This window comes from Lagopus leucura, unplaced genomic scaffold (genome assembly GCF_019238085.1).
Source record: "Lagopus leucura isolate 7727_CA_CO unplaced genomic scaffold, USGS_WTPT01 Super-Scaffold_100073, whole genome shotgun sequence".
NCBI lineage: Eukaryota > Metazoa > Chordata > Aves > Galliformes > Phasianidae > Lagopus > Lagopus leucura.
Window position 1 is genome coordinate 109,502 of NW_024962314.1, and position 26,737 is coordinate 136,238.

The window sequence follows — 26,737 nt, forward strand, 5'->3', positions numbered from 1 at the left end:
TCTTTTAATAACCTTCATTTAATTCTTTCATGACATTAGCATGTGTAGAAATGTTACAGGCTTGTGTTCAATACTGATAACGTTGCATTGCTGCGTGGGTTAAAAGCAAAGCCCTTTGTGTCAAGTAGAATACAATCACTTCATTTTTCTTTTATATATAAAATAAACGCTTAGAAGTACGAACTGTTATTGCTATTACATTCCTGAGTTGTGCAGAGAACTCGTTCTCTTTGCCTTCATTAGATGCTCCCTGCTATCAGCAGCCTCTGCTCATCAGTCGCAAAGCTCTGTGGCGTGTTATAAAGGGTTTGTCCATGCAAGCTGGCAACTGCACGCAGGGAAATTTTCTGTGGAGGCAAAAAAGGGAAGAAACCACAGCTTAGCAGGCTCATCACTTGTTCAGCAGGGACAGTTGGATGAAAGACCAAAACACAGATCAGCTCCTGAACTATTAACCCAATCCTGTGCTGTCCTCCTGGACATAATAAACTTCATAATTCACTACAGCAAACCTCCCGTGACTGTGGCAGATCGTACAAGTGAAGCTGCCTGGAGCTCGACTGATGCTGCCAATGCAGTAGGAGTGTACTCTACTGAGGAAGAAAGGACCGCTCAGAGCTGTTCACACCACAGGTCCTCCAGCCTTGATGACTGATACACACAAGCTTAGAAGCAGGCAAAGAGACCACCCTGCATCGTGTCAGGCTATTGGAAGTCTGGAGAAACAGAGCACATAACATCAGCGTTGATTTTACCTGAAAATCACGAATATAGGTGAGGAAAAAGCTGAGGAAGGAGAATGCTAATGACCACTCGGAGGCAGTACTGACAATGTGAGCTGTGTAGCCCTGTGTAACAGGGAGAGAGAAGGGGAGAAAATAAAATCAGTATGAGAAAGTCTTGGTGACTCTGCAATGGCACAAAGTTGGCTTGAACACAACGCCCTGCATCTACAACTACTCTGTTCAGAAAGCAAAATCCCTTAGGATATCTGGGGTCTCTAAAAATGAAGTGCTGAACTCAGTAGAAAAGTTTGTTAAAACATTTGTTTTTTTCTTTTTTTACTCACTTTTTCCTGGGGGTCCCAGTGCAACTTTTGCACAAGACCTGTTCCATACAGGCCACTGTATAAGACAACTGAGGAAACAAACACTGTGGAAATACGTTAAGGAGGATTCAAGACAAGGAAGGAGCAACTTGGAAATTCCAGCCTTGGCACTGGGGTGCTTCAAAGGGAGTCTGTAAGGAGACCTGTGTGTTCTCTACCAGGTCTCCTCAGCAGAATGAATGCTAATGGAGATGTGAACAGTTCTGCATCGTTCCCTTTGACTTGCAGGTTGCTTCAACATGAAAAGCTTGATTCTAAGTGCATCAGTCATCTTTGCTCTCTGTATACTGCACCTTGTTGTACCTCCTTGATCAACCTTAACGTCTGCATGGAAACACTTAGGCTGTGATGGATGTGCACCATGCTTACCATTTCCAGCATTGGGTTTTTTTGAGTTATCCAGCAGTGGATAAGCATTTCTAGGTTTCCTTCTGCCTTCCACTACCAGAAACAACCACTTCTCCCATGGCCAGAGATGACTTCTTGTTACCACTTCTCCCTTATTACATGATGAACTGTTAATTTAGGAAATACTCAATTTCCCTTTGATTCCCCTTCCATATATATAGGTATGCATGTATTATTTCTACACTCCCCTCTAATTTTGGTTAGACCATACTGGTTTACAGACCTCTGTAGATCTTGTGGGTTTTTTTTGGCATCTGTACAAGGTTCTTAACTTGCATCAGTTCATGTTGCTCCCTTTCAGTCTGCTCCAATTGTATTTGGCTCTTAACTGTTTGGAGCTGAAAATCTCATTCTTCTGTAGCACAAAAAAAATCTCACAGCTGACTTCCTTGCCGTGTCAAGCCTCTTCCTCCTTGCTTCGTTACCAATAACCAGCCTGACCCAAATTACATTGTTTTGCAGTAGCAGGAATGGGAGCTTGGTGATCAGTGAGGTGGTCTATGGCTTCATGTTGGTTTTGGCTGTCAGCCCAGGAATAAATAAAATCAGCAGGGATTAAATAGGTGGCCTCAATTCAACTGCAGCAGGAACAGCATTTAGGCAATGATTTTTGGACTCATGTCTTTGGAATGTAAATTCTAATGCTTTAGTGTTGTAATCCTGTTTGATGCAACTGAGTCACAATTTTCAAAACACAGTGTTTAGGAGTGAACATAGGAACTGCTGGTTCAGTTTCCTAATTGTCAGATAACTCTGGATAGGAGAAATGCTCTGTTTCTGAATGAGTTTGCCTAGATTTCTATGGCTGCTTCCTATGGCTGCTTACAGAACTTGGAACTCAAAGGGAATGATGAGTTCCAGAGCCAAAGGGAGGCTGTTGGGAAAGTCTGCCAGAAACTTCTTGTATTTTGACTTCTAGGATGGGCAAGGGAGGAGATGGCAGGTCACATGTCTCTTCTGAATCAACCTTGGCAATGCATTCCACAGCTGCTTCTGTGATAAGTGCCAGAACTTTCTGACCTGCTCAGGGATCCAGCTGTATGAGCGCACTGTGCTGCACACAGTTGGGTTGGCAGTGTTTTCTTTTATGCTACATTTTCTACTTCTCATTCTAGTGGTACCCAATCACAGAACTGCAACATTTTGTTAGCCTGTGACCTGCTAGCAGGCTTACCCTGATGGTGCCCTTCATTCCTGAAGTTTCCAAGCTGTAAAACTGGATAGAAAAGCCATGATACAAGCTGTAAAACTAAGGATGGTAGATCTTCTGTAGCACAGTCTGTCCTGCCAGCAGGTCAAATGAACATAGCTGCAAATACAATTGTGGAAGCTGCTCTGTTCCATGGAGGTGCGTTGCAGTGAAAGGATACTGCTTGCAATGCTTGAGCAGCACCAGAGCAGCACGGCCAGTCGGATCAAAAAGATGTCTTTGCTGTGAACTTCTGGCTGCATCAAGTAGGAGAGGATGGTCTGAACCAGCATGTAAATGGCCCCCACTCCAAATGTCAGGCAGGCTCCGACCACGTGGATGTAATACAGAACACATTTCTATGGAGAGAAAGAACCGTTGGTACAGAACCTGGTTTAATTTTCAACTCGGGGAATATTTTCCTTCCATAACCTGCTGGTGCTCCGCGCGCACAGTCATCCTCTCATGTCCCAGACGAAAGAGTTCTGGAATGTGCCAGCACTTAAGACATTTTCTTGGAAGCCCACAGAGTTAGCTGGGAGCCAACGCCTGGCAGCCCTCTGTACTGCTGCTCTGGGGATGTTGTTGCAGCTAATTTACAGTTCAGCTATATCTCAATTACAGGAATTCATCAACGCTGCCTTCATTATCACGCTGAGCAGTAATACGGAAACTGAATAGAGGAATCCCTGCAGTTGGGAAGGTAACAAGAGTGACAGCAGACTGCCTGCTGAATACTTGTAGCCAGGGAATCTCTGTGTCTATGAAGGATAACGCAACAGAAGACAAACATGACATGCAATTCTAGTCCCCCAAATGAGGTTAAAACCAATGAGCTTTAGCAATTCTCTGAACTACTGCAGTTTAAACAAGCTTTGTTTGTCCTTTCCTCCTATCCCTGACTGAGCTGTGCTACGGGAAATGAGAGAAAGGTGGAACTTCTGAAGAGCTGCTTTTCCCTGGCCCTAATCCAGCCGGAGAGCAGTGAGCCACTGCAACCTCTAGTGGCTAAAGGCGCTGCTACAGCCCCACACAGATTCCCCTGTAAAAATACCGTACAGCTGTGCTCCTGTCATCTGGAGACACGGCTTTCACTTCTCCTATAAGCACGTGCAAGAGTCTGCTTCCTGCAGAAAGAGAACTTCTCTTTCTTTTAATGGTTTGGAATTTTGTGACTTGCTGCTCACAAATCCCGGTGGATAAAGGAAATCAGAAATATGTAAGAAACTCCAAATTCAAACTTACCTATAACAGCTTTCTGTAGAGAATTTGATTAGAAAAACAAACAAACAAACAGGTTTTTCCCTCAAAAGTTTTGTTTTTAATTCCCCCCCCTCCCCCATCCCATCTTATCACAGTAAACAAACACCCAACTCTGGACACAAACCTGGAAATTTGCAATGATGCAAAGTCCAAAGCAGCTCATCAGTCCCAGCATAAGGCCAATCTTATTAAGCTTGATGATCCTGGATTTGTCTGGATTCAAAGCATAGACTTGTTTGTAACGGACATACATGGTGGCCATACCTAAGAATGAAGAACCCAAATGCAGTAAACTGTTTTTTCCTTTTTTTAACTGAGAATGTGCTGAGTGATGGGGGCACCTGTTTGAAGTACGAAAACTGCCCTAGGAAACGTGGGCATGTGGAAGTCAAAGCTGACATAACTGACCTACTAAGGTTTTCTGGTCTCCTTCACTTGAAAAAGTACATTGATTTTTCTCTCTGTAACCAAAGCACAAGTAAGATGACTTCCTTAATTCTGCACTGATATTCCTCTTACCACTATTCCCTCTCTTTCTTATTCTCTTTCTTGTTTTCTTTCATATTCTCTCTCACTCTCTCTCCTTCTTTCTTCCTCTCTTTCTCTCTCTCTCTCATGCATTTTTGGCCTTCTGGAATCTGCAGTTGGTAGGAAACATTCCTGTGATATATTTTCCTCTAAGTCACTTAACAGAAATAAGTTAACTGCCTGAAATTTAGCTTTGATGAGAATTATGGGCTGTTTAATGATCTTAGTAAGTAAACAGTTTAAAACCATATGATCCCAGAACTGTGTGCAGCTTGCCAGGGACACCTTTCTCTACTCACCCAGGAAAGATGAAACATTTAACATGATCCCAAATAAGCATCTCTCAGGAGGTATTGTCCCTGTATCACTGGAAGAAAGAAATGAATACTAAAAATATTTGCAATTCAAGTTTCCTTTTCAGTCTACAAAGAAACCATAAGAAGCATGCTGTTCTTAGAACCAGGAATGAACATTTTTGGTATATTCCTTGTATTCTGATCTTCATTCATCACAAAAGGTGAATAAGGAGCATTAAAACCTGGAAACGTATAAGAGCCTGGAAATCTGAAAGATCAAAATTAGAGGCACACATGTACAGCCTCAGTGTTCTGCAGTTGGAAATGTAGATTGTATGAATGTTACCAACCTGATGTAGGGCACCAGAGGGTCAACATGGTGGAGGACGATTGCAGTGATGTATGAAAACACAAATGTTGCTGCTGACCAAACAACCAAAGCCACGGGCAAGAAAGAGAGGCCTTGCTGAAACCACCACATTTCAACGCTGACTTCCAACTCCGAACACTGTGGAGAATTGAACAGAAATATTTACTAACAACATTTGGCTTTTCTGAGGCAAACTGCCTATTTGTATGGACTGCAGGTGCTGCCAGGGATGGCTCTTCTCATCACAGAGGCTGTGCCAGGATGCATTTGTGCATATGTGAATGCATTTGGTGTCACTCTCAGTCCTGTCCTGCAAAGCCAATGTGAGTATCTGACCTCAGGGCACGGAAGCAATCATAAATAAGCAGAAATAACATCTGGAAATGTTAACTCTGAAATTCTTAGAAGATCACAAGAAAAGAAATCAGCGACCAGTGTCGCTTTGCTGCATGTCTTGGCATTTGTTGCTGCCAAAAGAAGGTCAGATGGGTCACTGTGAATAACTGACTCTATTTTCTTCTCACCCTTGCATCGGAGAGTCACAGATCACCTCGGTTGGAAAAGATCTTCAAGATCATCGAGTCATAACACTGTGTTAGAATTAATGAGGCTGTGACAGAGGACGTGTGCTGATAGTGACAATTTAACTGATAGTAGCTCCTATAGAGCCTCTCATTTCCATTAACAATCAGCTGGGCAGACATTGAGAAAACAACCTAAAATTACTTTAATATCTGCACTCATTTAGTGCCTGTCATGCTGTGTGACTCAACATCTGTTACAAGAATCACTTAAATAACATTGCAGATACCTACGAGCATGAGCTGACTGCTACCAGCCACAACCTTTGAACTCAAGAACTGATGACTATGGGTGGAAGAACTGTGCTGCAGTTTTACAGGTGGGAGGGAAAGGTCCATTTACAGTGGAGTTAAACTGCTAACTACGTATTCACATGCTATCCAGTTCTGGACCTGTGAATGGAATACGAGACAGTGAAAAGGAGAAGAATAACAGAATGCAGATCCAAGGGCACCCCAGACAAAGATCTAGCAGCATGTGAGGAAAGGCCAATAGCACTATGGGAATATAGAAATAAGGCAGGACTGAGAGGCTTTAGGAGGCATGAAATGCCTAAAAGGCAGGAGACTAGCAAAACAAAGAGAGAGAAAGAGGCAGGAAGCACAATTAATACGTTTCACAGGAGGGAAAGGAATTTGAAAATAGAGAAGAGTGAATCTTGTGACAGAGTGGAGCTGATCGCCTCCTACACATCTCAGCACTGCTGCTGTGTACATCCTGCGCGCTGCTGCTGCTTGCTCCCAAGCATCTCTTCCCAAGGTGCATCTTTCTGCTGACCTCCTCCACCTGTGTGTCCAGGGAAGCTCACGGAAGCCCAGCTCTGCAGATTCATCAGCTAATGCTGCATAATGAGCATTGCTCATTTGCAAGAAACTCATCACCGCCTTGTGCCTGTGCTTCCTTGAAGCCTACAGTATCAGTGGTTCAAACAAGGCACGCTCCTGGGACAGAGCAACAGCCACCCATGACTGATAGACCTTGAAAAGAATGAATTACATCCTTATAAAACTAAAGGTTCAGCTGCTGGTAAGGAAGACATTAGGTATCGGATAACTACATCTTAAGAATAAAGTGACCACTGAAACTGCTTGCTTTCTGACCCTTATACTTTCATTTTTAAGCTAAAGATAATGTAACATTTGTCCTTTAATGTTGACTTTCATTTAAAGGCCCTCATGCAAAACAGATCATAATGAATATAACTTCAAAATCCCATATCTCAAATGTGTGAATTTGGAATCTGCATGAAAGAAATGTGTATTTTGCACAGCAATCTGTTTCCAACTTCAAAGCAACTTCGGGCAGTCAGTCTGGTATCTGCATTTTGATTTGCCTTTAGCATTTAAATGTTATCAGTGCCTTAATGTTATTTCTGAACTAACAGATTTTTGCCTGAAAACAAACAAACAAACAAACAAACAAACATGCCACGTACCTGAGAATAAGGATGTTGAATGAATTCCTCAAGAGAAATCCAGAGTCATCCTTCTGGTGAAGCTCCCCATCCACTTCATTTTCCCCTAAATGGTTGAGATATGAAGGAAAACACTCCAGATGTGAGGTAAATCTTTTCATCTACACTAGTCTCTTTCTTAGCATCTTCTGTTAGTCACTGCCACAGGACTCTGGGTAGGTGCACCTTTGGCTTGACTCAATGTTTTTTCTATTCTTAAGTGGTTTAAGAAGTGAAGCACCTGTATGGTGGGACAGCAGCAATGCAGGAGAACAGGTTAAAGACTTTTGGATTCATATAACTTGTCTATAGAAGGGTTTAACTTGAAATGAGAAGCTTTCCAGCAGAAACCTGAAAGCGACTGTTCCAATGGAATTAAAATTGTTCCAGTGCAATTAAACTGTTCCCAACTGATTACTGTGGGTATCCCCATGATCCATCCCACCCCACAGCTGGAGGCAATGCCCTGCACACAAATCACCACCATTTGCATGTGGTCAGGTGCACAGAGCAGCATGGCAGCTGGTTGCAGGATGCTGTGCAGAGGCAGACCTGCTGGCCAGCCCTGCAATTAATTATGATTAGTGCCTCATCCTGTCCTATTGTTTTCAACAGCAAGGATTAAAACACACTCAGCCTCCTGCTTTTTTTCCAGCGAGGCCCTTTGCCAACTGATGATATCTCGGCCATGGGCAGCCTCTCTCTTCAGGATTGTTTTCTAAAACCTGTATCCTGTTTTGTAGACATGTCTGTGTGCTAAACGGGGAAGGGCTGACCCTCAGGTAATACCTGTGACAGGTATCGTATCAAACCATATCGAGGGCAAGTCGAGGAAGGGCATTAAAAGCACAGAGCTTTCTTTATGCACAGGAAATGGGCAGCAGCACTGAGAGCACACGGAACAGAAACTACAGAAGTAACAAAAATAAAAGACAACCGAGATCACAAAGGGCAAAAAGTTATAGGTGGAAAAACAGCAGAAAGCACACGTGGAAATGGGAGAATTCTGAATCCGTGCTGGGACAGGAAAAGCACTGCCTGCCTCTCCCTGCGCTCCCAGCCCCGCAGGCGGGTGCACTGCGAAAACACTGCGGTGAGGGCAGAAAGAGAAAGTGTGTGTGCTCTGCAAGGTTGGACGGGGACGAGTCGCAGGGGGACACGGCAGCGATCCCTTGCACAACTTGTTGTCAGGGTCAGACCGATAACAGCGGATAAAGGTTGGGAACCTGCAAAGGAGCAAAGCGAGAGCGCGGGGAATGGACGGGCTGTGCTGCTCGCACGGCTCAGCGACGGCAAAGGGCTCGTTTTGAGCGTTTTGTCCATCCAGAGCCCAACAGCTGCTGCGTCCTGCGTGGGGGTGAGCTGCTGGGGGCCGAGGGCTGGATACGTGGGTGGACGGTGATGGGACAAGGGAACGGTGTTCAACTGAGTTTAGGTTGGATATCAGGAGGAAGTTTGTCAGCCAGAGAGCGGTGAGGCACTGGAACAGGTTGCCCAAGGAGGCTGTGGACGCCCCATCGCTGGGGGCATTGAAGGCCAGGCTGGATGTGGCTCTGGGGGGGTCAGGAAGGAGGGGAAAAACCGAGGGGGTGGGGGGGCGGAGGGGCTGAGCGGGAGCAGCCGGAGGCGGCCGGGCGGTGCCGGGAGGTGAGCGGTGAGACGAAGGGTGTCTGGGAGAGGCGGAAGGGAGGACGGAGCGGGCCGGGACCTGCCAGGCTCAGTGTACGAACCCCAACCCAGCCCCCTCCCCGCGCCCCCGCGCCGTTACCTCAGCCGCTCCCGCCCCGGCCCCGCGCGCCCTGCCCCGCCCCCACCCATTAGCCCCGCCCCTTCTCCGCCTCATTTCCGGCTGTCGCAAAAGCGGCGTAAAGCACCGCTGGGCGGGGAGGCCGAGGTAAGGCTGCGCGCGTCCCGCCGCCCTGTGCGCTGCCGGGGGGTCCCGCGGGAAGGGGCTGCGGTGTAGCTGCGGGGAGGGCCGGAGGGCCGGGCTGGAGGCGAGGAACGGGCACCGCCGGGCCGGCCTGCTGCGCGTGTGGAGCCGGGCCGGGCCTGGAGGTGCCCCCCCGACAGCTCCGGGCTTTGTGGGCTGCGGGGCAGCCGGGCCGCGTCCCGCACTGCGCCTCGGTGCTCTGCTTGGCCGCGGGAGCCCGGGCTGCGTTTCCCGAGGCCGGGCGGGCCGCGAGCCGCCGTGAGCTGCGGTGCCTCCGCTGCCGCCTCCCTGCGGAGCCGCGCTCTGCTCCCCACTGCGCCCTTCTTCCTGCTCGCGGAGCTCCGTGCTGTCAGAAATAGCCTTAGTTAACTGCAGCGGGGCTGGAAGTTGCCGTGTGTTTGTTCTTACACCGCAGTTGACCTTTGATTTACAGCTGATTCTTGCTTAACGGTTGATTCTGTTTATTTACATAGGCTGACCCTCATCTAAAAAGCAAACTTTCCTTTTCGGTCTCCACCACCTCTCTGTTAGTCTGTACAGAGGGTTTTGTGTTGTTGGAGAGCTGGGATACCACAAAGCTCCTCGTGCTGGAGGTGCTGCTGCTGGCCCCGTGTCTTCTCATTGTGGCTCTCTTTGGTAGCTGGAGCTCTGCATATTTCTCGCTTAAGAGTTGAAAGAAGCAACGAGCTTTCAGCTGGATTGGGTTACACTTAAGGAAAAGTGGGGAAAAAAACCAAACGTGCTTATTCCTCCTTAAAGGGTTTGTTACTCCTCACCAAAGAGGGTAAGCTGCTTCAAAGCTGCTGAACTTTCCCTTTATTTGTATTGCCATCAATTGATAATCTGAGCAGGGAACGTGGGCTGTGTGTACTGCCCTAGGGAGCTGTGAGGGACCTGACTGTGCCTTGGTCTGTAACATCAGGCAGCAGTGTGCTGCAAACTTCTGCTGCTGATGAAATTTAGGCAAGTGGCTGCAGGATATTTGCTTCTGTAGGCAGAAAAAAAGGTAAACAGTGTAACTTGCTACTTTATGACTACATTGAGAACGTTCTTTCCTGTCTTCCCTCAACAGTTCTCCAAATATCCTCCTTTTCTAAGGTAAAACTCTTGTACGGTCATCCTGGCTTGCTGCAGGCAAAATGAGATGCTCTGTGGAGCATTAAAAACTCCTGATATTTCAAACATCAGTTTATCTCAACCCTTTATGTTGCAGGATCTTAATGATTCTCCGTAACAGCTGTTACCTGCCAAATAAAAACTCTGAGGCCACCCAATCCATGAGCGGGCATCGGAACCTCAAGAGGCGATGCGGGGAGTCGCACCTGGAATCCCCTGCAGGCTGTGCCCACGGTCCTGCTGCTGCCTGTGTGCTAAGCAAGCTAGTTCAGTTGCCTACACCTCCCTTGTCAAAGCACCAGCTGAAACGGTTAGAAGAACACAAATATCAGAGTGCTGGACGGTCGCTGCTTGAACCTCTAATGCAAGGTTACTGGGAATGGTTAGTTGGAAGAGTTCCAGCCTGGATTGCCCCAAATCTGATCACCATCATCGGACTGTTAATAAATATATTCACAACCCTGCTATTAGTATACTACTGCCCAACAGCTACAGAGCAGGTAAGTTCTGGGCCTCTGACAGCCTGTGTCGTTGCTGTGATCTGAAAGTGGTTGGCACTGTTCCCTGCTGGGATCCTGTCTTTATGGGGAGCTCTCTCTCCACGAGTAGCCCACAGTTGTCATACAGATGGTTGTGATGCTGGTGCTTGCATGCAGGAAGAGCAGTGTAGGTTTTGGGGAGCGTGTGTTCTGCTGAGGGCTGGTGGAAGGGTTCCTGTGGGCCATCATGTGTTGTGTGAAATGGAGTCCAGTGCCAAAATAGCTGTTGGGGCAGCAGCTGTGATGGACCTGCTGCATGATGCTGCAGCCCCTCAAGAATATGCTTGAGTTCATTCTGGTCTAGAGGGAGACATCCCTGCCTACAGCAGGGGTTTGCAACTAGATGATCTTAGAGGTCCCTTCCAACCCAAACCGTTCTGCGATTCATGTGCAGGCAACTAAAAAATCTACATGTCTTGCTTGTGTAGCTTTTGTCCTGTTTTCCTGTTTGCTTTCCCTGTTTGTCACTGGGTTAGTCACTTCAGCTATCTGAGTTGGAGTTACTACACAACAAGAAGAGCAGGGTGACTTGATCCGCGGTTAATTGAGTGCTGCAAACCCAGCTAGAGTTGCAAAACAGTGAGCAATGTTAGATCAAACCAGGGACTGAGCACTGGCAAAATGGTCTCAGGAGATCAGGGCAGGCTGCTTCCTCCATTTCTAATGTAACTGACCCCTCTGTGCTGAACTCAAGGAGTGTCCTTCTGTATCCTCTGTGGTCCTGGCACCCTGTGGTATGGAGCAGCTCGGATGAGGACTACAGGCACAATGAGTTATGTGCTGTGGGAGCACAAAAACATCACATGGAGCAGCGTGTCACTTGAGCAGCCTGCGATGTGAGAAGGCTGGGTGAGAGCCAGGAGCTGTCTGCTTTGTGCTGGGTGTACTAAATGCTCGTGACCTGTTCTCAGGTCTCACCTTCTCGTTACTTCTAGTTTCAAGGATGCAGAAGTCTTTATCAGGCATTTCAAGTTACTGGCTTTGTGAACTCTATAAAACTTGTGTAGGTTGATGCTGTGCACCCCAGCTGCTTCCTGGTTCAGGCAGCAGCATTGCTACGTGACTGTAATTTGCTGCTTGCTTTGATAACAGTACAAGGCACTGAACCTGAGCTTCATTTAGAGCACAGTTGTATTGTGGTTAGTACTTAAACTTCTGAAGTTCATGCTAAGCAAGCCGTGGAATCATACAGCTGTGCTTGGCTGCGTTACAGTCGCTACACGTTTAACAGCTTGGGAGTTGCTTTGTGCTTGGTGGGTTTGCCTTCTCACTTCGCTGAAAAGGGGCTTTCTGCTGAGTTGGTGCTCAGCCTGATCTCATTGCCCTGCAGTGGGATGCCAGCTCTGTGGTGGAGCTGCAGGATTCTGCTTTGAAGTGTCAGGCAGCTGTCTGGGGTGAAAGTGGGACTTTGGGATTCTAGAAAGACTGTTTTCTTCTGAAAGCAGCGTTGCTTTGAGGTGTAAATTGGCTCTTCCTTGCAGCTCTTAGTTCTGCTCTTTTTGAAAGCAGGTTGGCTACACCTTTTGTCAACAGGAGGAGTCATAGGAATGTAGCTTGCCCTTACAGATATGCTGGTAGCTAAGAGAAAATGCAAGCAGTTTGAATAGAGAGGTGGCTGAAAGCAGAGCACAGGTGGCAGCTTTAGAACAATGCAAGAGGAGAGAAAGCTGGATGTGCTGCAAATGAGTCAAGGCTGCGTTGGCCAGAGGAAGCCAGGCGGTTTGACGCCTTCTGTATTTCTATGGGCATACAAATTGCTATACAGAATATGAATGCTAAGGGTTATTAGCATAGATTTGGCAAAGCTGCTCTTACACAGTAGTAAAAATATGGCAGCATGCTGTGCTGCAGAGCCCTGAAGCTTGGCAGATCTCAGGAAGTGCAGTTCAACCAAAGGTCTGAACAAGGTGAAGGTGAGCTCAGTGTTTGGGAGGCAGTTCCACATTCTGGGGGCTGAGAAGGTGTTCAAGTTCCAACGTTGCTCAGCCAGCTTACAAATTCCCCTATGGGAAATAGAAGCTAGAAGGGTGTAACTGTCCTGCTTTGCATGTGCTGTCGGTGTCTTTTTTCAGACACAGCTTCCTGCTTAGAAAGTGCACTGCACCAATTAAACTTAGTAACAAAGCAAACCATTACGTGCTGTTTCACATTCCCCAACTCCCTCTGTCCGTCCCTCCAAGCTACTGAAAGATCCACTCATGTGCCTTTATAGACCTCTAGGTGAAGGAGTGTGTGAAAATGCAAAGCTATAAAGTGAGTTTCAGGTGGTCTGAAGTTAAACTACATCCTTACAGTTTAAAACACCTCTTACCCTCACTGACAATTTCTTCCTTAGGCACCTCCCTGGGCGTACATTGCCTGTGCTTGTGGCCTTTTCATCTACCAGTCTCTGGATGCTATAGATGGGAAGCAGGCAAGGAGGACAAACAGCAGCACTCCTCTGGGAGAACTTTTTGATCATGGCTGTGATTCGCTTTCCACAGGTATTGTTGCTTTTTTTAATTGAAGTATGGAGATTAAGTTAGTATTTCAAGGATGAAATCTGGAATGTAGGAGCAGTTCCTTTACTGAGCTGTGGGTTGCTTAGTTTTCTTTCCACAGACAGTGTTGATCAGCTGAATGTCTTCTCAAGCACCTCACTAAGTCCAGCAGTTCTGTGTATGCTTTCTCAGTGCTGTGAAAATGGACTGTAACAGACAGTGGAAGTGCTCTGCTGTATTAACTTAGCTCTAATTTGTACAGGACGATTACAGGGCATGTTTGGGGCAGAGGAAGGCTGAGTTTGGGTGGTGTTGGTCAGGTCACCTCCCTGCCCAGTAGGTGGGGTTCGCTGAACCAGCCTGAAGTTCACCCTTGCTGAAGGAGATGATCCACTGCTCTCAGTGATTTAAATTCTGAAGCTCTTATGCTTTTTATTTGGATGAATGCTTCTGTTGAAGTCTTGCATTAAAATAATAATAAAATAATGCATAGATGCATCATGCACCTTGGGTTTTCTTGGTGATATATTGAAGCTTAAGGGGAAAGATGTTCAGCAAACCTCGGTTATGCGAGGAAAGCCTGAAATTCTGTTCTCAGGCTTAAATGGCTCAGATCTGCTGGTCTGTAATCCTGCTGAGTTCAGTAAAAATGGAGGAGACAAAACCTTGACACTGAGAACTTCTGTTAACTGACAGGAATTGTAATACCCTTATTTTTTTTAATGGAGATGTCTCTCTCTTATAAATGCCTATAAAACAAAGCCCACGAGTACCTTTACGCTCTCCTGCCTGGGTCCTTTGTTAGATTTGCTGCCGCTGAGGATCTTTACACACACTTTATATTTTTACCCTGTGACTGATTTTCTTCTGCAGTCTTTGTGGTTTTGGGAACTTGTATTGCTGTGCAGCTGGGGACGAACCCTGACTGGATGTTCTTTTGTTGTTTTGCTGGGACATTCATGTTTTACTGCGCGCACTGGCAGACGTACGTCTCTGGGACGCTGCGCTTTGGCATGTAAGTACTGGGCTGGAAATAAAGTTTGGCTTTCCTGTCTCATCCCTCCTTGTGATTGCAGCTCTTGTCATTGCAGTAGTAAATTGCTTAGATTTGTATCTGTGTGCTTAGAGCTTGTGGGAGCTGTCGGATCCCCAGTGAGCACTGGATGTTGTTTAGCTTGTCCTAGGAGTGGTAAAATAGCCCTCTGTCACACTGGGAGCTTGTGATTTGATTTAAATATAAACAAGGGGGAGAAATGGGGCTTCACCTCTGAGATGTTAAAGCTTTGTCAGGTGGTGGGAATCTGCCTTAACCACCTCTCAGCAGGACTCTTAAAGACAGTGCTTTAATTGATGTTGTGACTGCGTCTGACTGTGGGTTATTGTTCTGTCAGTAATGATACAAAATGTGATGTTTTGAAAGCCAGCAGCTGAAGCTGCGTTTACTTGTGTGTGAGGTTCCTAAGGGGCTGATTGAGTGATGGGATTTGTCAGCCTTCGTGTGGGACGTGTGATGTTGCAATCTAAAATGTATTTCAAATAATTAAGCTGCAGAATGAATTTGCATCTAGAAACCTCTGGAAACCCACCCATAGTTTGTATGGGATTCTGAAGCAATGCTACAACGAGTGCTGTTTATTTATGGTCAGTTATTCACCTGTAGCCACTCAGGGCTAAAGCAGTGGCTGTGGACCTCTGCTGTGTCCCAGTTCTTAAGGGCAGAGTAAAACAAGACACCTGGCTGATAACCTGGGCTGGTTTTTAGGCTCTTTCCTGTCACACTGTGCTGAAGCTCTCAGTACTGAGTGTTTGTAGCTCCCTGTGAGCACTGTGGGATGCTGATAGTGGCAGATTTCCTCTTATCAATTGGAGAGCAAAAAAACCTTGGCATGTGCTTGGCTTTGCAGATGTAGGTGTCAAAGCTGCCTGGCGTCTCTGTGCTCTGAGCAGATGTGGGTTACTCCTGCTGTTCACTGCCACTTTGGCTTTAGCTCTGAGGATCTTCATGCTGCAGCAGATGCTGTTGTTCTCCATGGCCCGACGTTATGAAAACTTGATCCATCAGTGTGTAGCTGATCTAGAGGAGGCAATTCAGATAACAGCCCACGTTGTGATGTGAACACATCTGTTTCTTTGCCTGGTGTCGTAAGGTTAACAGGCTGCCACAAGCTGACGTTTGTTTCTGTGACAAAAAAGCTGAGCCTATTTATTCTGTGAACTGATTCTCTGTTAGAAATTGCTGTTTTCTGAGTCTTCCATTTCTCCAAATGCAAGTCAGTGCTGCATCTGCCTCTGCAGATCTGCAGGCACACGTGGGCTTCGTTCTTCTTGCTCCTGAGTAGTGGAAGCAGACAGCTGTTGAAATGGGCAGAAGAGGTTTTAGCGTGCAGTGTTTTGTTCCTGCCTGTGTGTCCTCAGGTGCAATGTAGAAACTGTATTTGATTACAGAGATCAGTTCAGTAGGCAAGCTGTGAGTGGCTCAAAACAGCAGCAGGCTGCTAAAGACAGATTAATACTTTTCTCCTTAAACACAGTTCAGATTTGAACATTGAAGCCTATAATCGACTTTGCTGCTCTGCAAATGGATTTTATCAGCAAGCCGTGTTTGCCCTGAAGGAGGAGAAAATTAAATTGCTTCTGTTAAACTGCTACAGAGTATTTATTGCAGGTAGAGACCAAAAACTGAATTACTGAACACACAGCTGCTTTGGTTCTTTCTCCCCTCATCAACATCAGAGCCAGCCTGGACACTCCAGGCTTGTTGACACAGCGTGCTTCTGGTGCTCTGTCTCCATCTTTAGATTTAATGTGAACATTTCCACTCGCACTCGGCCGCTGATGCTCTTCTCAGAGCAGTTTGGTTCAGTCGCTAGAGGTCAGTGCTGTGTAAGCATCCACTGCGAGGAGGCTGGATCCCTCTCCAAGCCGGGTTTGTTACAGTGCGACTCATTGGAGCAGCAGTGCGGTGTGTCGTGTGGAGGCTTTGTTCAGGAGCATCTCCACTGGGAACGGGCTCACGGGACAGCAGGGATGTGCTGCCCTGCTGAAGGAGCAGAAGGGTGGTTTGGAATTGCAGGATAATGTGATATTCCAGCTGTGCAGATAGTTGCTTTGTTTTCCTGTCCTGTTTTCTCTGGGCTGTGGGATAGCTGTGCCACAGTGCAGAAGGTGCTCAGTGCTGGGTGAGTGCAGCTGTGCCGTAACTGGGGCATCTCTGGTTTGGAAAGCTGCATCTCTTATGTCACAGAAATCAAGCTGCTTACATCCGCCTGGACTTCCACATGTCTGTGTGGAAGCAGGTCTGCTGTCCTGGGAACATCCTGCAGAAATTGAGGGCATTCAGTGGTATGGGGCACAAAACCGGAACGGAATTTGCCTGCTGTTAGCTGTGCTGTTGTGGTTACTGGCTCTGGTTCTAGACCCAGACTCATTCTGCTTGGATTCTGTACTGCAGCTGCTCACGAATGTTAGGAGCAGCTGTTTCTGCAGACTCAGTACTGCATTTAACCTTGCGAGGTCGGTGTGCAGGCAGCCTGGCTCTGCAGGAGCTGTCTCAAATCCAGGGTGGTTAGAAGTGAAGCTGGAGCTCTCAGTCACTGCTGGAGCAGTGTGGGATTCTGCATTGGCACTCAGGTGCTGTTCTAAGGGACACAGACCACAGCAGAGATGCTGGTGCAGCACAGGCAGTGGCACAGAACAGAAGGGAGTCCTTCACACTCAGCAGTGCTGGTGGGTAGTGCTGAGATCACTGGCGTCCACCCAGAGACATGGGGATGTTGCTGCATCATGATTTCCATCATTTCCCCTGTGAGTTATTCACTGGGCGTACCCTAACCCTGCTGAACTGAAATATGGGAAGTTGGCACCGGTAGAAATTAGTTGTGTGTGCATACAGACAATGGAAATTAGTTTCTGAGGATGTTTTATGATGGCATATCAGTAAATGCTGAGAGGAAGGAACAGCTCAAGAAGTTCCAGTTGGTTCCTTGTGAGCCCTCCTGCTGTACAACTGCTGAGGTAGAACGGAGAGAGCAATACCTGGGGCTGTATTTCAGAAACCAGCCAGAATGAAGCCTCCCTCTCTGGTAAGTGTTTCACATTTTGTTACACTCAAGTGAAAATGGTAGATTGCAATTGGCTGAGATTAAACTCTGTAGTATCCCTTAAAACAAAGCATTTGAATTCCAGTGTGTGCCTCACAGCCTTTTTCTTCTGTGCTGTGACGATGAACATTCTTTTCTTGCTGCAGTGCTTCCCTTAGGAAAACACACTTTTGTCTCGTGGTCGGATTTGTAGGTTGTGGCTCAGCCTGAGTAATCCCACTGCACGTTTGGTACGACAGATGGAAGAATCATTTCTCAGAGCAGGGTGCTGCTGTGCAGAATTTTAAGTAATGAACACAGCCCCGTGAGTTTCCCAGCCTCATCAGTTGCATTTTGTGATGGGAAAGGAGTGCTGCTCTTGTCTGCCTTGTGCTGCCTGGGGCTGTCACAGGGGATTCTGGATGTAGAGGAGGAGGGCACAGGTCTTCCCCCATGGCTGTGCACAGCAGAAGGGCTGTCAGTGCTGACTGACGTGATTTCGGGGCAGTGTCAGTGTCTGCTTCCTGTTGTTGGTTGGTTCACTTCTCAGGAAATCTCTTAACTTTGAAATCCTTTCAGTTCACCGTTCTGGACAAGAATGGACTGCAGCTGTTTCTGAGCTGAAACTTGATTCAGGGTGATACTTGTAAAGCCTGATGAGTTGTTTCATCAAACAGAGCCATCCAAAAACTGCACGCTCAATGTGCTCAATAAATTAGCACTGACAAGTGTGTATTTTGATGTCTGACTAATCAACTTGTGCATTAATTGGCTCAGGGCTCTTACCAGCTTGATGAGGGAACCTAGCAGAGTGGCCAGCACACAAAAGCCTTCTTGCTGCCAACATCTGAGCAGGGTTAAGCACATGCCAAGGTTGGTGGCCTCTTTGTTGGGCTTTCCTAATGTTTAGGAAAAAGCCACGTGTAAATTACAAATACTGAGTAATGTAGGAAGAAAAGGAAAGTGTAACTGCTCAGAAAGACCAAAGTCATGTGTTGTGTGCAATTTCTCTTCCTATGTTTGCTAAAACAACAATTTAAATCTCCTTAGTCACTGACCGTGATAGAGAACAGAAAATGGGTGTCAGGTGGGAATTGGGGCATGGGACTGAAAAGTGAGCATAGTGAGCTGTGCTGCTCTGCTCCCTGAGCACGGGGCATGGCAGTTGTTGCTGTTCTGAATGGACTTTGTGAAGCACTGCCCGAAGAAGAACCTGTTAACACTGAAGTATTTCATTCTGTGTGGGCTTGAGAACGGGATGGGGAGACGGGAGGTCTTGGGCTGTTCTTAATTGTGACCTGGAGCAAGGAGTTTAATTGTTTCCTTATCCAGAAATGATGAGGCTTTCTCTCGTGCTGGGTAGAACATGGAATTGTGTCACATCTGGGTGTGAATCCCACCTGGGTGACAGCGCTTCAAATTCATTCATACTGTCACTTTGTGTGGCTGCTAAAGCCCTCCCTCTCACCCCCTGTGTTCTCAGTGGCCGCTCTCTTAACATGGCATAGCAGTTTTATTTTACACCTCCGATGCAAATCCTTTCTGATGGGTTCTGAAACCGAAGTGTATAAAAAATAATGAACGCTTTGAAATGTTTCTTTCCCTCGCACGTAGATTTGATGTTACAGAGTCGGTGCTCTGTACCATAGTCATGCAGCTCCTCACGGGAACCCTGGGGCCCACGTTCTGGAACTACACGGTAAAGCCTTAATGCTCCCAGCAGTGGTGGCATGGACTGAGCCTCCCAGCACCTTTGTCATGCACAGAGTAACTGGGATAGGAAGTGCATCTTCCTGCGGGTATTTCACACGTGCTTTGAGAGCGGGGGAAAATGTTTGCTAAGTCCGAAAGAGCAGTAAAAATCCAATCTAACCACGTTGTTCTTCTCTGAAAGCATCGTGTTTTCGCTTGGAAACAAAGCAAGGCTGCCCTGAAAAGGAACAGTTTGCTGTGAGCATTGCTTGTTTTGTCCCAGGCTGTGCGAGCAGCTCTGTCAGTGTGCCTAAGAAGCTGTAAAGAGGCATTTCTTTACATACCATCTCACCAGAAGGAAAAAAAGATAAGGATTGAGCTCATTGAGGGAGCTGTGTGCTGTGTGTTACACAGAGCTGCTGGTTAATGCCTCTTGAGCTGTACGGCTTCACCCTCATCTTCCAGTCTCTTCACTGTGCTTTCATGAAGTGACTTTGCTTTCTGCCTGTCTGGATTCTCAGAGTGCTTTCTGCTGCTTTGCCACCCTTCAGGAAGGACTTCTCTTTCCTATTTCAGCTTTCCTAGCATTGCATACCATGGTGTTCTGCTCCCTCCTCCCTGTGATGCCACCAGTAGGATGCGAGGTGGGATTTCTGAGGTTTCTTGTTTCTCCTGGATTATTTGCCAGGAGTTTTCCTTGAATTCTTAGCGGATAAATGATGGTCCTTTGGCCTTCTCAGAACTGCTGTAGACCTTAAAATGAAAATCTCCTATATTTCACAGACTTGCAGGTCCTTACTTCAAGCTGTGCTGATGAGTATTACACTGTTCTTTTTTGGTCTTTAATTTTCTATGCAGTGTTTCAGCTCAGTCTCTGCTTTCAGCATGCTGCTGGGCACGGGCTCTGCTTTCAGTCCAGTGGTGTCAGCAGCCACGTGTGTGCAGCAGGGTCAGCAGTGCTGTGAAGGCTCAGCTGGTCTCCTTCTTAAACACTTGGTTGTCAGTCTGTGGGAGGCTGGAAACACTTTCAGAAATAGTTTCAGGGAATGGCAGCGTAGCAGGTAATGACTGGAAGGAAGAACTAAGATTATTAGTATTGTTTTTTTGTACCCTGCTGCAATACTGGGAGGCTCAAACTTCAGAAGGAGCCGGTTGGTGTGGGGGCTGTGTGAGAGGATTAGGATGGGTGCAGGGGAGAGGGAAGAGTTCTGTCCCTTTGCACAGCTGGGCAGGGACTAATGGCCATTTGTCTAGGCTCTACCAATAACCCCCCCCTTAGGAAGGGTGCTTTGCCATGCTTCACAAATAAATGCTGCTTGGTGGCACTGCTGTATGCAGTGGGTGTGAGTTCTGCTTCTCATCCTCCAGCAGCAGAATGCAGTGTTTACCTGTGACAATCCCCCCCATGTGCACTTATTTTAGGCCAAATCCCAGAACAGCTTTAATCATCTTAAATTCTTGAGTTTGGATGCCTTCTGGCATCTGTATTTTTAGTCTTAACTAATAAGTGAAGATGCTGCTGCTGCTTCCAGGTGATTTGCCTGGCACACAGACAGCATCACGCTTATTTTGCAGTTGGAGATCGATGGTATAGATTTCATTCCAGTGCTGTTCTGTCTCTGAAATGGATAAGCTACAGGAAATTGCTATTTGTGCTGTTTCACATCTGGTAGCTGTTTCAGGTGGCAGGCAATTTTGATGAGAAGGTATAATTGTGGCCCTGTCCTGGAGCTGCTGCCAGAGGGGCACAGATGGGCTGTGTGGGTTCCTGCACCATAGCCGTGCCTTGCAAAAAGGTTTTTAATGCATTAAAGAGAAGGGAAAAAAATGCTAAAAATTGCTAATGGGGTTTGCTTACACTTCTAGCTTATGGAGAGGTTATTTAAAAGATCAGCAGGTTTTTAATGAGTTAAAAAAAAAAAAACCCTCAAAGACTTTAGGATTCAAGTTGAGTAATAGAGTTTACCAGGCTGTGTTGTGAAGTGTAAATGTGCAGGACTGAGGAGCTGCAGCTCTGCACACCTCCTCCCACAGCTCTGCACTGTCATCCTGCAGTAACTGATGGTGGCAGGGGACTTGTTGCAATGTTTCACTCTCTCTTTGCTGCTTCTCACAGCCCAGAAGCAGGAGCTGTAACCAGGTGCTGGCAGCGCTGCTTCGTGCTGCACGCACTGCATTTACAGGAGCTGCCATGAGGGAGCTGAAGGTAAACAGATCTGGAAAAATACTCAGCGCTTCTGTAGAAAGCGTTGAAATAGTTTTGTTCCTGATAATCTGCTGTTCTGGCAGAGAAGAGAGGTGGTAAAGCTGAGGTTGGTGTGGCAGGGCAGGCGCAGTGCATTGCAGCGTGTGACGCCTTGGTGAGCGCCTCCAGCATCTGCAGGAATGCTGCTGCCACACGGGGTCAGGAGCACCGGCAGCAAGGCATGAAAAGCACCTTTCAAACTCAGCTTCCACGCTTCTCTTTGTGCTCTAAAGCCCTCAGGTATTCTCAGTTAATGTTCATTCAGCTCTCACTGGAGCATGCAGTTGTTGGTGTCATTCGACCCGGTCCCTGCTTGCCGTCCTCTATTTTGCAGAGCTCCTATTTGTTCTTTCGTAGCACAGTGAGCTATCAGTGACTTGCAGTGCTTTTTCCCAGCCTTTGCAATTAAAGGCTCTGTTGAGGCATTCTGAGGTGGTTAACCCAGGTCTGGGTTCTTTGTAGCTTTGCCTTCAGTCTGCTCTTTGTTCTCTGGCTGTCCCTGGTGATTTTAAGAAACTTAATTTGGGGTCCTTTGTTTGTTCTGAAGATGAAACAGTCCTTGGTTTATTTGACAAGGTAATCTTTGGAGCTGAACTGCTTTGTGTCTGCTGAGGAACTTTGCAGTAACTCCACATCCCTCTATTGTAGTGTGGGCATGTCTCAGGGAACTGTTTCATCTTTGCTCCATAGGTTCTGGGGAGCAGCTACGTGTTGTGCCATACATCCCTGCATCAGCTGAGCGACACAGACTGTTTGGGCAATGCTGACATGACTCAATTTATCAGGAAGCAGCAGACAGAAAACTGTCAGGTTAGGGGAAGTGTGGCCCCAAGTGATTGCTGAAAATATCTCAGCAAAGAAGCTGTAGGGAACCCCTGCTCTCGAGCTGCAGGACTTCTGCTGCTAAGTCTCCCCGTCTGTTTTTCTTAGGATGTCCACCATAGCATTTAAACATACAAACACGAGGAGAAAATAGTATCAGGCTTTGAACTGGCTCATTCCCTTCTTGCTTTGAAACGGTTTCCTGCAGGTCTGTACAGCACCAGGCTGTGCTGCTGTGATCCACTGGGGGCTGCACATCCCAGGGCTTCTGCTCTGATGGCCAAATGCCACTTTGTCTCCTTGTGCAGGTGCCACCTCTCCTTTGCCATTCAAGCAAAAATATTCCTCTCTTATGCAGTGTTTTATGTTCCTGTCCTTATAGGAAGAGGCACCTCAGTGTGCAAAAGAATTGTCTCAAAGGAAAAGCTCTATTTCTGGAATATTTAGGCAGGAACTGTGTACCCACCTGCTCCTAAATAACTTCCACCAAAGCAGGCTGTTACCTTTTCTCAGTAGCTTTATTGACAAAGCCGTTATTGCTTTAGTTTTTTGACTTGCAAGGCATTCTCCTTCCAATTTTCTTTATTACTGTGATGCTTTAAGGGCTGTTGACAGCTTTTCTGTCTGCTGGTGGCAGTCTGCTTACCCTGCATTCAGAAGCCAGAGCCTGTTGCCATGCTTTCACTCCCTTCTTGTTCAACTCAGCACAGTGTTGCTCTGCTGCTAAGAGAGGCAGCACAGACCTTCTGCTGCCCTCTGTGCTGTGCTTGCATCACTCATGAGGCTGCAAAGTATGCAGAAGGAAAGCTGATATGCTGTAAGCTGGGATAGGAACCTTTTTTTCCCCTTTCCTTCTCTTGTTTGGGTCACTTGGAGCCAGTTTCCTGATCTGGTTGGTGCCGTGGCACTGTGGAGGAAGCAGGCTGAGCTGCTGTGTTTGGGCAGCAAGGAGCTGCTCTTTGGAGATGCTGGGATGAATGTGGCTCATAGAAGCAGCCTGCGTTTAAAACAACTGCAGACACAGCATCAGCTCTAGTTAAATGAGTAGAGGAACAGCGTGGCTCCTTTCCATTTTACCCAGCTTCTGCTTCCCAGGGTTGTTCCCTGTTGTGATCTGGCTTCGAGGAGTTGCCAATTTAGATTCCTACATTCTTTGACTCCTGAGCAGCAGCCATCTGGCAGTGGGAGCCTGGAAAACAAACCCAAAACACCACTGGGCAATTCCAGCATCAGGCATATGCTGCATCGATGCATTAAAATGTCATCTGACAGTGGCTGTAGTGATGGTGCCAAGAGGATCCCTTTAGGTTCAGTGTTCCCTGACGCTTTCACCCTTGACACTAAGATGCACTTTATTCTTATTGGTGGCTTAAGCTTTTAATTTGTCATCGGTGGATCTGAAATCTTGTCTTCTGTCCTAAGGAGCCACTTAGTGCCTTTCTGCAGCACTGAAGTCAAAACTCATTTGTTCTGCAATTAAACTGCAAGCTGGAGAGGAGTTCTGAACCCAGGAGGCTTCGAGGTGATTGCTGAGCCCTTCCCAGCTGCCCAGCGCTGTTCTTAGTGGTCATTTGGGGGCTGTGGAGTGAGGTAGAGCTGTCTGATGAGAGAAATGTGTGCCATAAGTGTTTGAAGTTGGCCCAAAGGATTATTTGTGATCCAGTACCTGAGTACGAGTGGCGTTGCGTGGCTCCGTATCACACACCAGAGTCCTCTTTGCTTTTTGCTTCCATCTTTGACTCCTATTTCTGGAGCTGCTTCGTACGGCTTTGCTTTCCCTTCTTGCTCAGACTTTTTGTTTTATGGTTTTTAGAACAAAGGCTTAAACTCGGGCTTTTCTGCAGGCCTTTCCTTCCTGCCCTGCTGCAGCTCTCACTGCTGGCTGCTGCACTGTGAGCAACCTGAGGTTTGCATCCTCTTCAGGGATTTGTCTTGTTTTCAAGCGTGATGCTTTTCAGAGTTAACATCCATTGGGGAAATAATACAGTAGAAGATGTAACAGTGGCTAAAAGCGTCTTTCGGATATTACCACCTGTTTGTTTTTATGGGCAGGGTTAAAACTGAACACTTCTGCAATTGGCAGCGGTCAGTTAGAACAAAATGAAGGGCTAAAAATGGATTTTTATTGCAAAATGGATTTTGTTGTGAAATTAAACAGGTGTAAAGCAGCACGGCTTTTACTTTTAACAGTAAAACTAAAATGTATTTTGCTTTTTAAGGTGCTGATGCCTCTTCTGTGTTCCTCAGGATCTTGAAGTTCTTTACACTGTGCATGATAGAGGGCAGCTGCCGAGCTTGCAGATAATTGACTTGAAATTGCTTTGAGTAATTCTGCTTTTCTTTTTGGCTTTTTGTGCTTAATCAGAATTGATGTGACTGAAGTGCAAATCTTCATAATAATCATGCATTTACTGGCAGTGATTGGAGGACCACCTTTTTGGCAATCTCTGGTAATTTTGTTCATGTTCTTATCTTTATCCTTTATTAATAATCTCAGACACCTGGAAGAACCACCTGCCTGCAGCCTTCCTTTGTGAGGGAAAGGCTTTTGCTTCTTCCTGTTTCCTCACTATTAGCACTGAAATGGCAATAATTGCGCACTGGTTTTTACCAGAGTTAATTAAAAAAAAAAAAAAAAGCTTTATTTCCCTTTATTTTGTCATATTTTGCAGGTAGGAAGCTACCAAATATTTCCCATACTTACATGCACCTTCGGTGAAGCCCAGCTTCCTTTGAGTGAGCTGGCCAAAACTTGAATGCGTTTCGTGCCACAAGCTAGATCAGGAGCAGGAGAGTACTGAATTGGACTGATGGTATGGAGGAGAGCTTTGGAGATCAGCTGGGGGCCATCAGTGCATAACTGGGCCTGAGCGTGCTCAGCTCCTGCTTAGGTGATGGCAGCAGAGCACAGAACAAATTGGCCATCTTTAAAAAACAAAAGATCATTCAGATTGAACCTGGGTGCAGGTGGGTCCTGGGGGCTTCATGGGGCTGCTGCTCAGGGGGCAGCTGAGCTGCTGCTGAAGGCAGCGTTGCTCCCATGCTGTGTGTTCTATTGGAGCAGAGTTGTGAAGCCACACTGGGCGTTTGAGTGCATGTAAATCTGCACATGTATGGATTAAACAGAAACAGATGCCTGGAAGTGACTTCCAAAGGATTCTTTTCCTGGAGTGTTTTCCTCCCTGGGCACTGATCATTGTGTGCTCATAACATCCTTCTGAAGGTGGATAAGGGAATCTTGATCAGCCATAAAACCAAGAGATGGTCAAAAATACTGAATCGCATCTCCCCAAATCACTGATTGATTGATTGATTGACTTTTTTTTTTTTTCCTCCCTAATCTGCTTCCTAAAACCCAAGAAAGGAACCCTCTAATGTTGGAGAGAATGTCTGGCATGAGGAGCTAACCTTGGTTGCCTCCATCTTGCTGCGTGTGCTTTTGGCTTGAGCCTAAACACCCCCAGAAATCACACATGGTGCTGCAAAGTGAACGAAGAGCATCAGCAGGGATAGAGCTCTGCTCTACTAAAGCCATGAGGCTGCAGGTCATGCTTCTGGTGCCAGACTTCTCCAAAGCAATTACTGCCACCAACATCCACGCTGCTATTGCTTAGCTTCCCAGTTAGGTTTTCCCAATTTATTCTGTTTCCTTTTCTCCATTTGTTTGAGAAGAAAGCAGAAAAATAACGAGTTCTGCCACAGAACCTGTGGCGTGGTTTGGGGCAGGGTGTAGTTTGGGTTATTGAGGTTTTTTTTCCAGCAAAATCATGGAGTTTGTGAGAAGTGCTGTGTTGCAGCATTGGGTGGAACAAATTCCCAGTGCTGTTTTGAAGTCCAGCAGTGGAATTATGGAGGAATCTCCCCAGAGAGTAAATGCCTTCAGGCTTCCCCTGGCAATGAGGAGTTTTCCTTTTTCTCCTTGTGGAATTGCTGCTATTTACAGAGATAAACACTGTCTGCTATTTGCAGAGCGAAATGTATCACATAAGGAAACCACCCTTATTTAATGTTGCCTATGACAGCAAAGTTGGTGGCTTGGTCTTGGGATTTGTTTCTTGGGGAGGGGAAAATAAATGCAATAAAATGTGTGGTCGTGTGCTCAAACATTCCACTTTCTGATGCTAAGACATGACAAGCAAAACAGCCCCGATTTGCTGAATGCAGAGTTGTGTATTTGGTCAGTTGCTGCTTCCAGGGGCTTTGCTCTGCCAGCTGTGGGTGCTGTGTCAGCGCGGGGCTCTTTCATGGTGTGGGTCCCATTGGCTGCTGCCCACACCTGTCTGCTTCCCAGATCTGTTTTTACCACTCACAGACCTGTGATGGCATCTGGAAGGATCCACAGTGAGCCTGCAGGCCTGAGGTTTGTCTTCTGTGGAACCATTTGCTGGAATTCATTCCCCAGCAAGCGTTCTTTAATCCACTCTTTGCCTGTTGCCACTTGTTTTTATCCACGTGTTTGCTTTTCCCAGCCAGGCCTTGGTTTGCTTGCTTAGTCAGGACGTGCCCTGCTTCAGAGCAGCTCTCTGTGCTGCGTGGCCTTTCTCTTTGAATCAGTCACTCTAGAGATGCTTTTTTCCCCAGCAAAATCCCCTTTTCTTTGGGGCACTTCAGCTTTAATCCCTTGATTCCCATATGAG

The 26,737-nt window shown here is 46.7% G+C and overlaps 2 protein-coding genes across 7 annotated transcripts in view; one reads left to right on the forward strand and one right to left on the reverse strand.

Annotated features, from left to right (window-relative positions):
• On the reverse strand, positions 1-9,001 carry DRAM2 (DNA damage regulated autophagy modulator 2). 3 transcript variants are annotated; one of them, XM_042887084.1, is made up of 9 exons: positions 8,966-9,001; positions 7,180-7,264; positions 5,143-5,300; positions 4,796-4,863; positions 4,093-4,232; positions 2,887-3,064; positions 1,070-1,152; positions 756-848; positions 1-347 (listed from the first exon to the last, which is right to left on the reverse strand). In XM_042887084.1, the coding sequence occupies exons 3-9, from the start codon at positions 5,271-5,273 to the stop codon at positions 240-242; spliced, it is 801 nt and encodes a 266-aa protein (XP_042743018.1). In that variant the 5' UTR covers positions 5,274-5,300; positions 7,180-7,264; positions 8,966-9,001; the 3' UTR covers positions 1-239. The 3 variants fall into 3 exon arrangements, with proteins under 3 accessions (XP_042743018.1, XP_042743019.1, XP_042743017.1); XM_042887085.1 differs by lacking the exon at positions 8,966-9,001 and having other exon boundaries at positions 4,093-4,181; positions 7,180-7,472; XM_042887083.1 differs by lacking the exon at positions 8,966-9,001 and having other exon boundaries at positions 7,180-7,464.
• The window catches only part of CEPT1 (choline/ethanolamine phosphotransferase 1), a 22,931-nt gene continuing 4,560 nt past the window's right edge, over positions 8,367-26,737 (forward strand). Inside the window, exons 1-5 of one of the 4 annotated variants that reach the window (XM_042887078.1) lie at positions 8,367-8,554; positions 10,341-10,743; positions 13,118-13,265; positions 14,136-14,277; positions 18,956-19,040. In XM_042887078.1, coding sequence (XP_042743012.1) covers positions 10,348-10,743; positions 13,118-13,265; positions 14,136-14,277; positions 18,956-19,040 — 771 coding nt within the window. In that variant the 5' untranslated portion in view covers positions 8,367-8,554; positions 10,341-10,347. Of the gene's footprint in view, positions 8,555-9,046; positions 9,092-9,454; positions 10,226-10,340; positions 10,744-13,117; positions 13,266-14,135; positions 14,278-18,955; positions 19,041-24,465; positions 24,551-26,737 lie in introns of those variants that run through there. The other 3 variants (XM_042887079.1, XM_042887076.1, XM_042887077.1) reach the window with 3 other exon arrangements.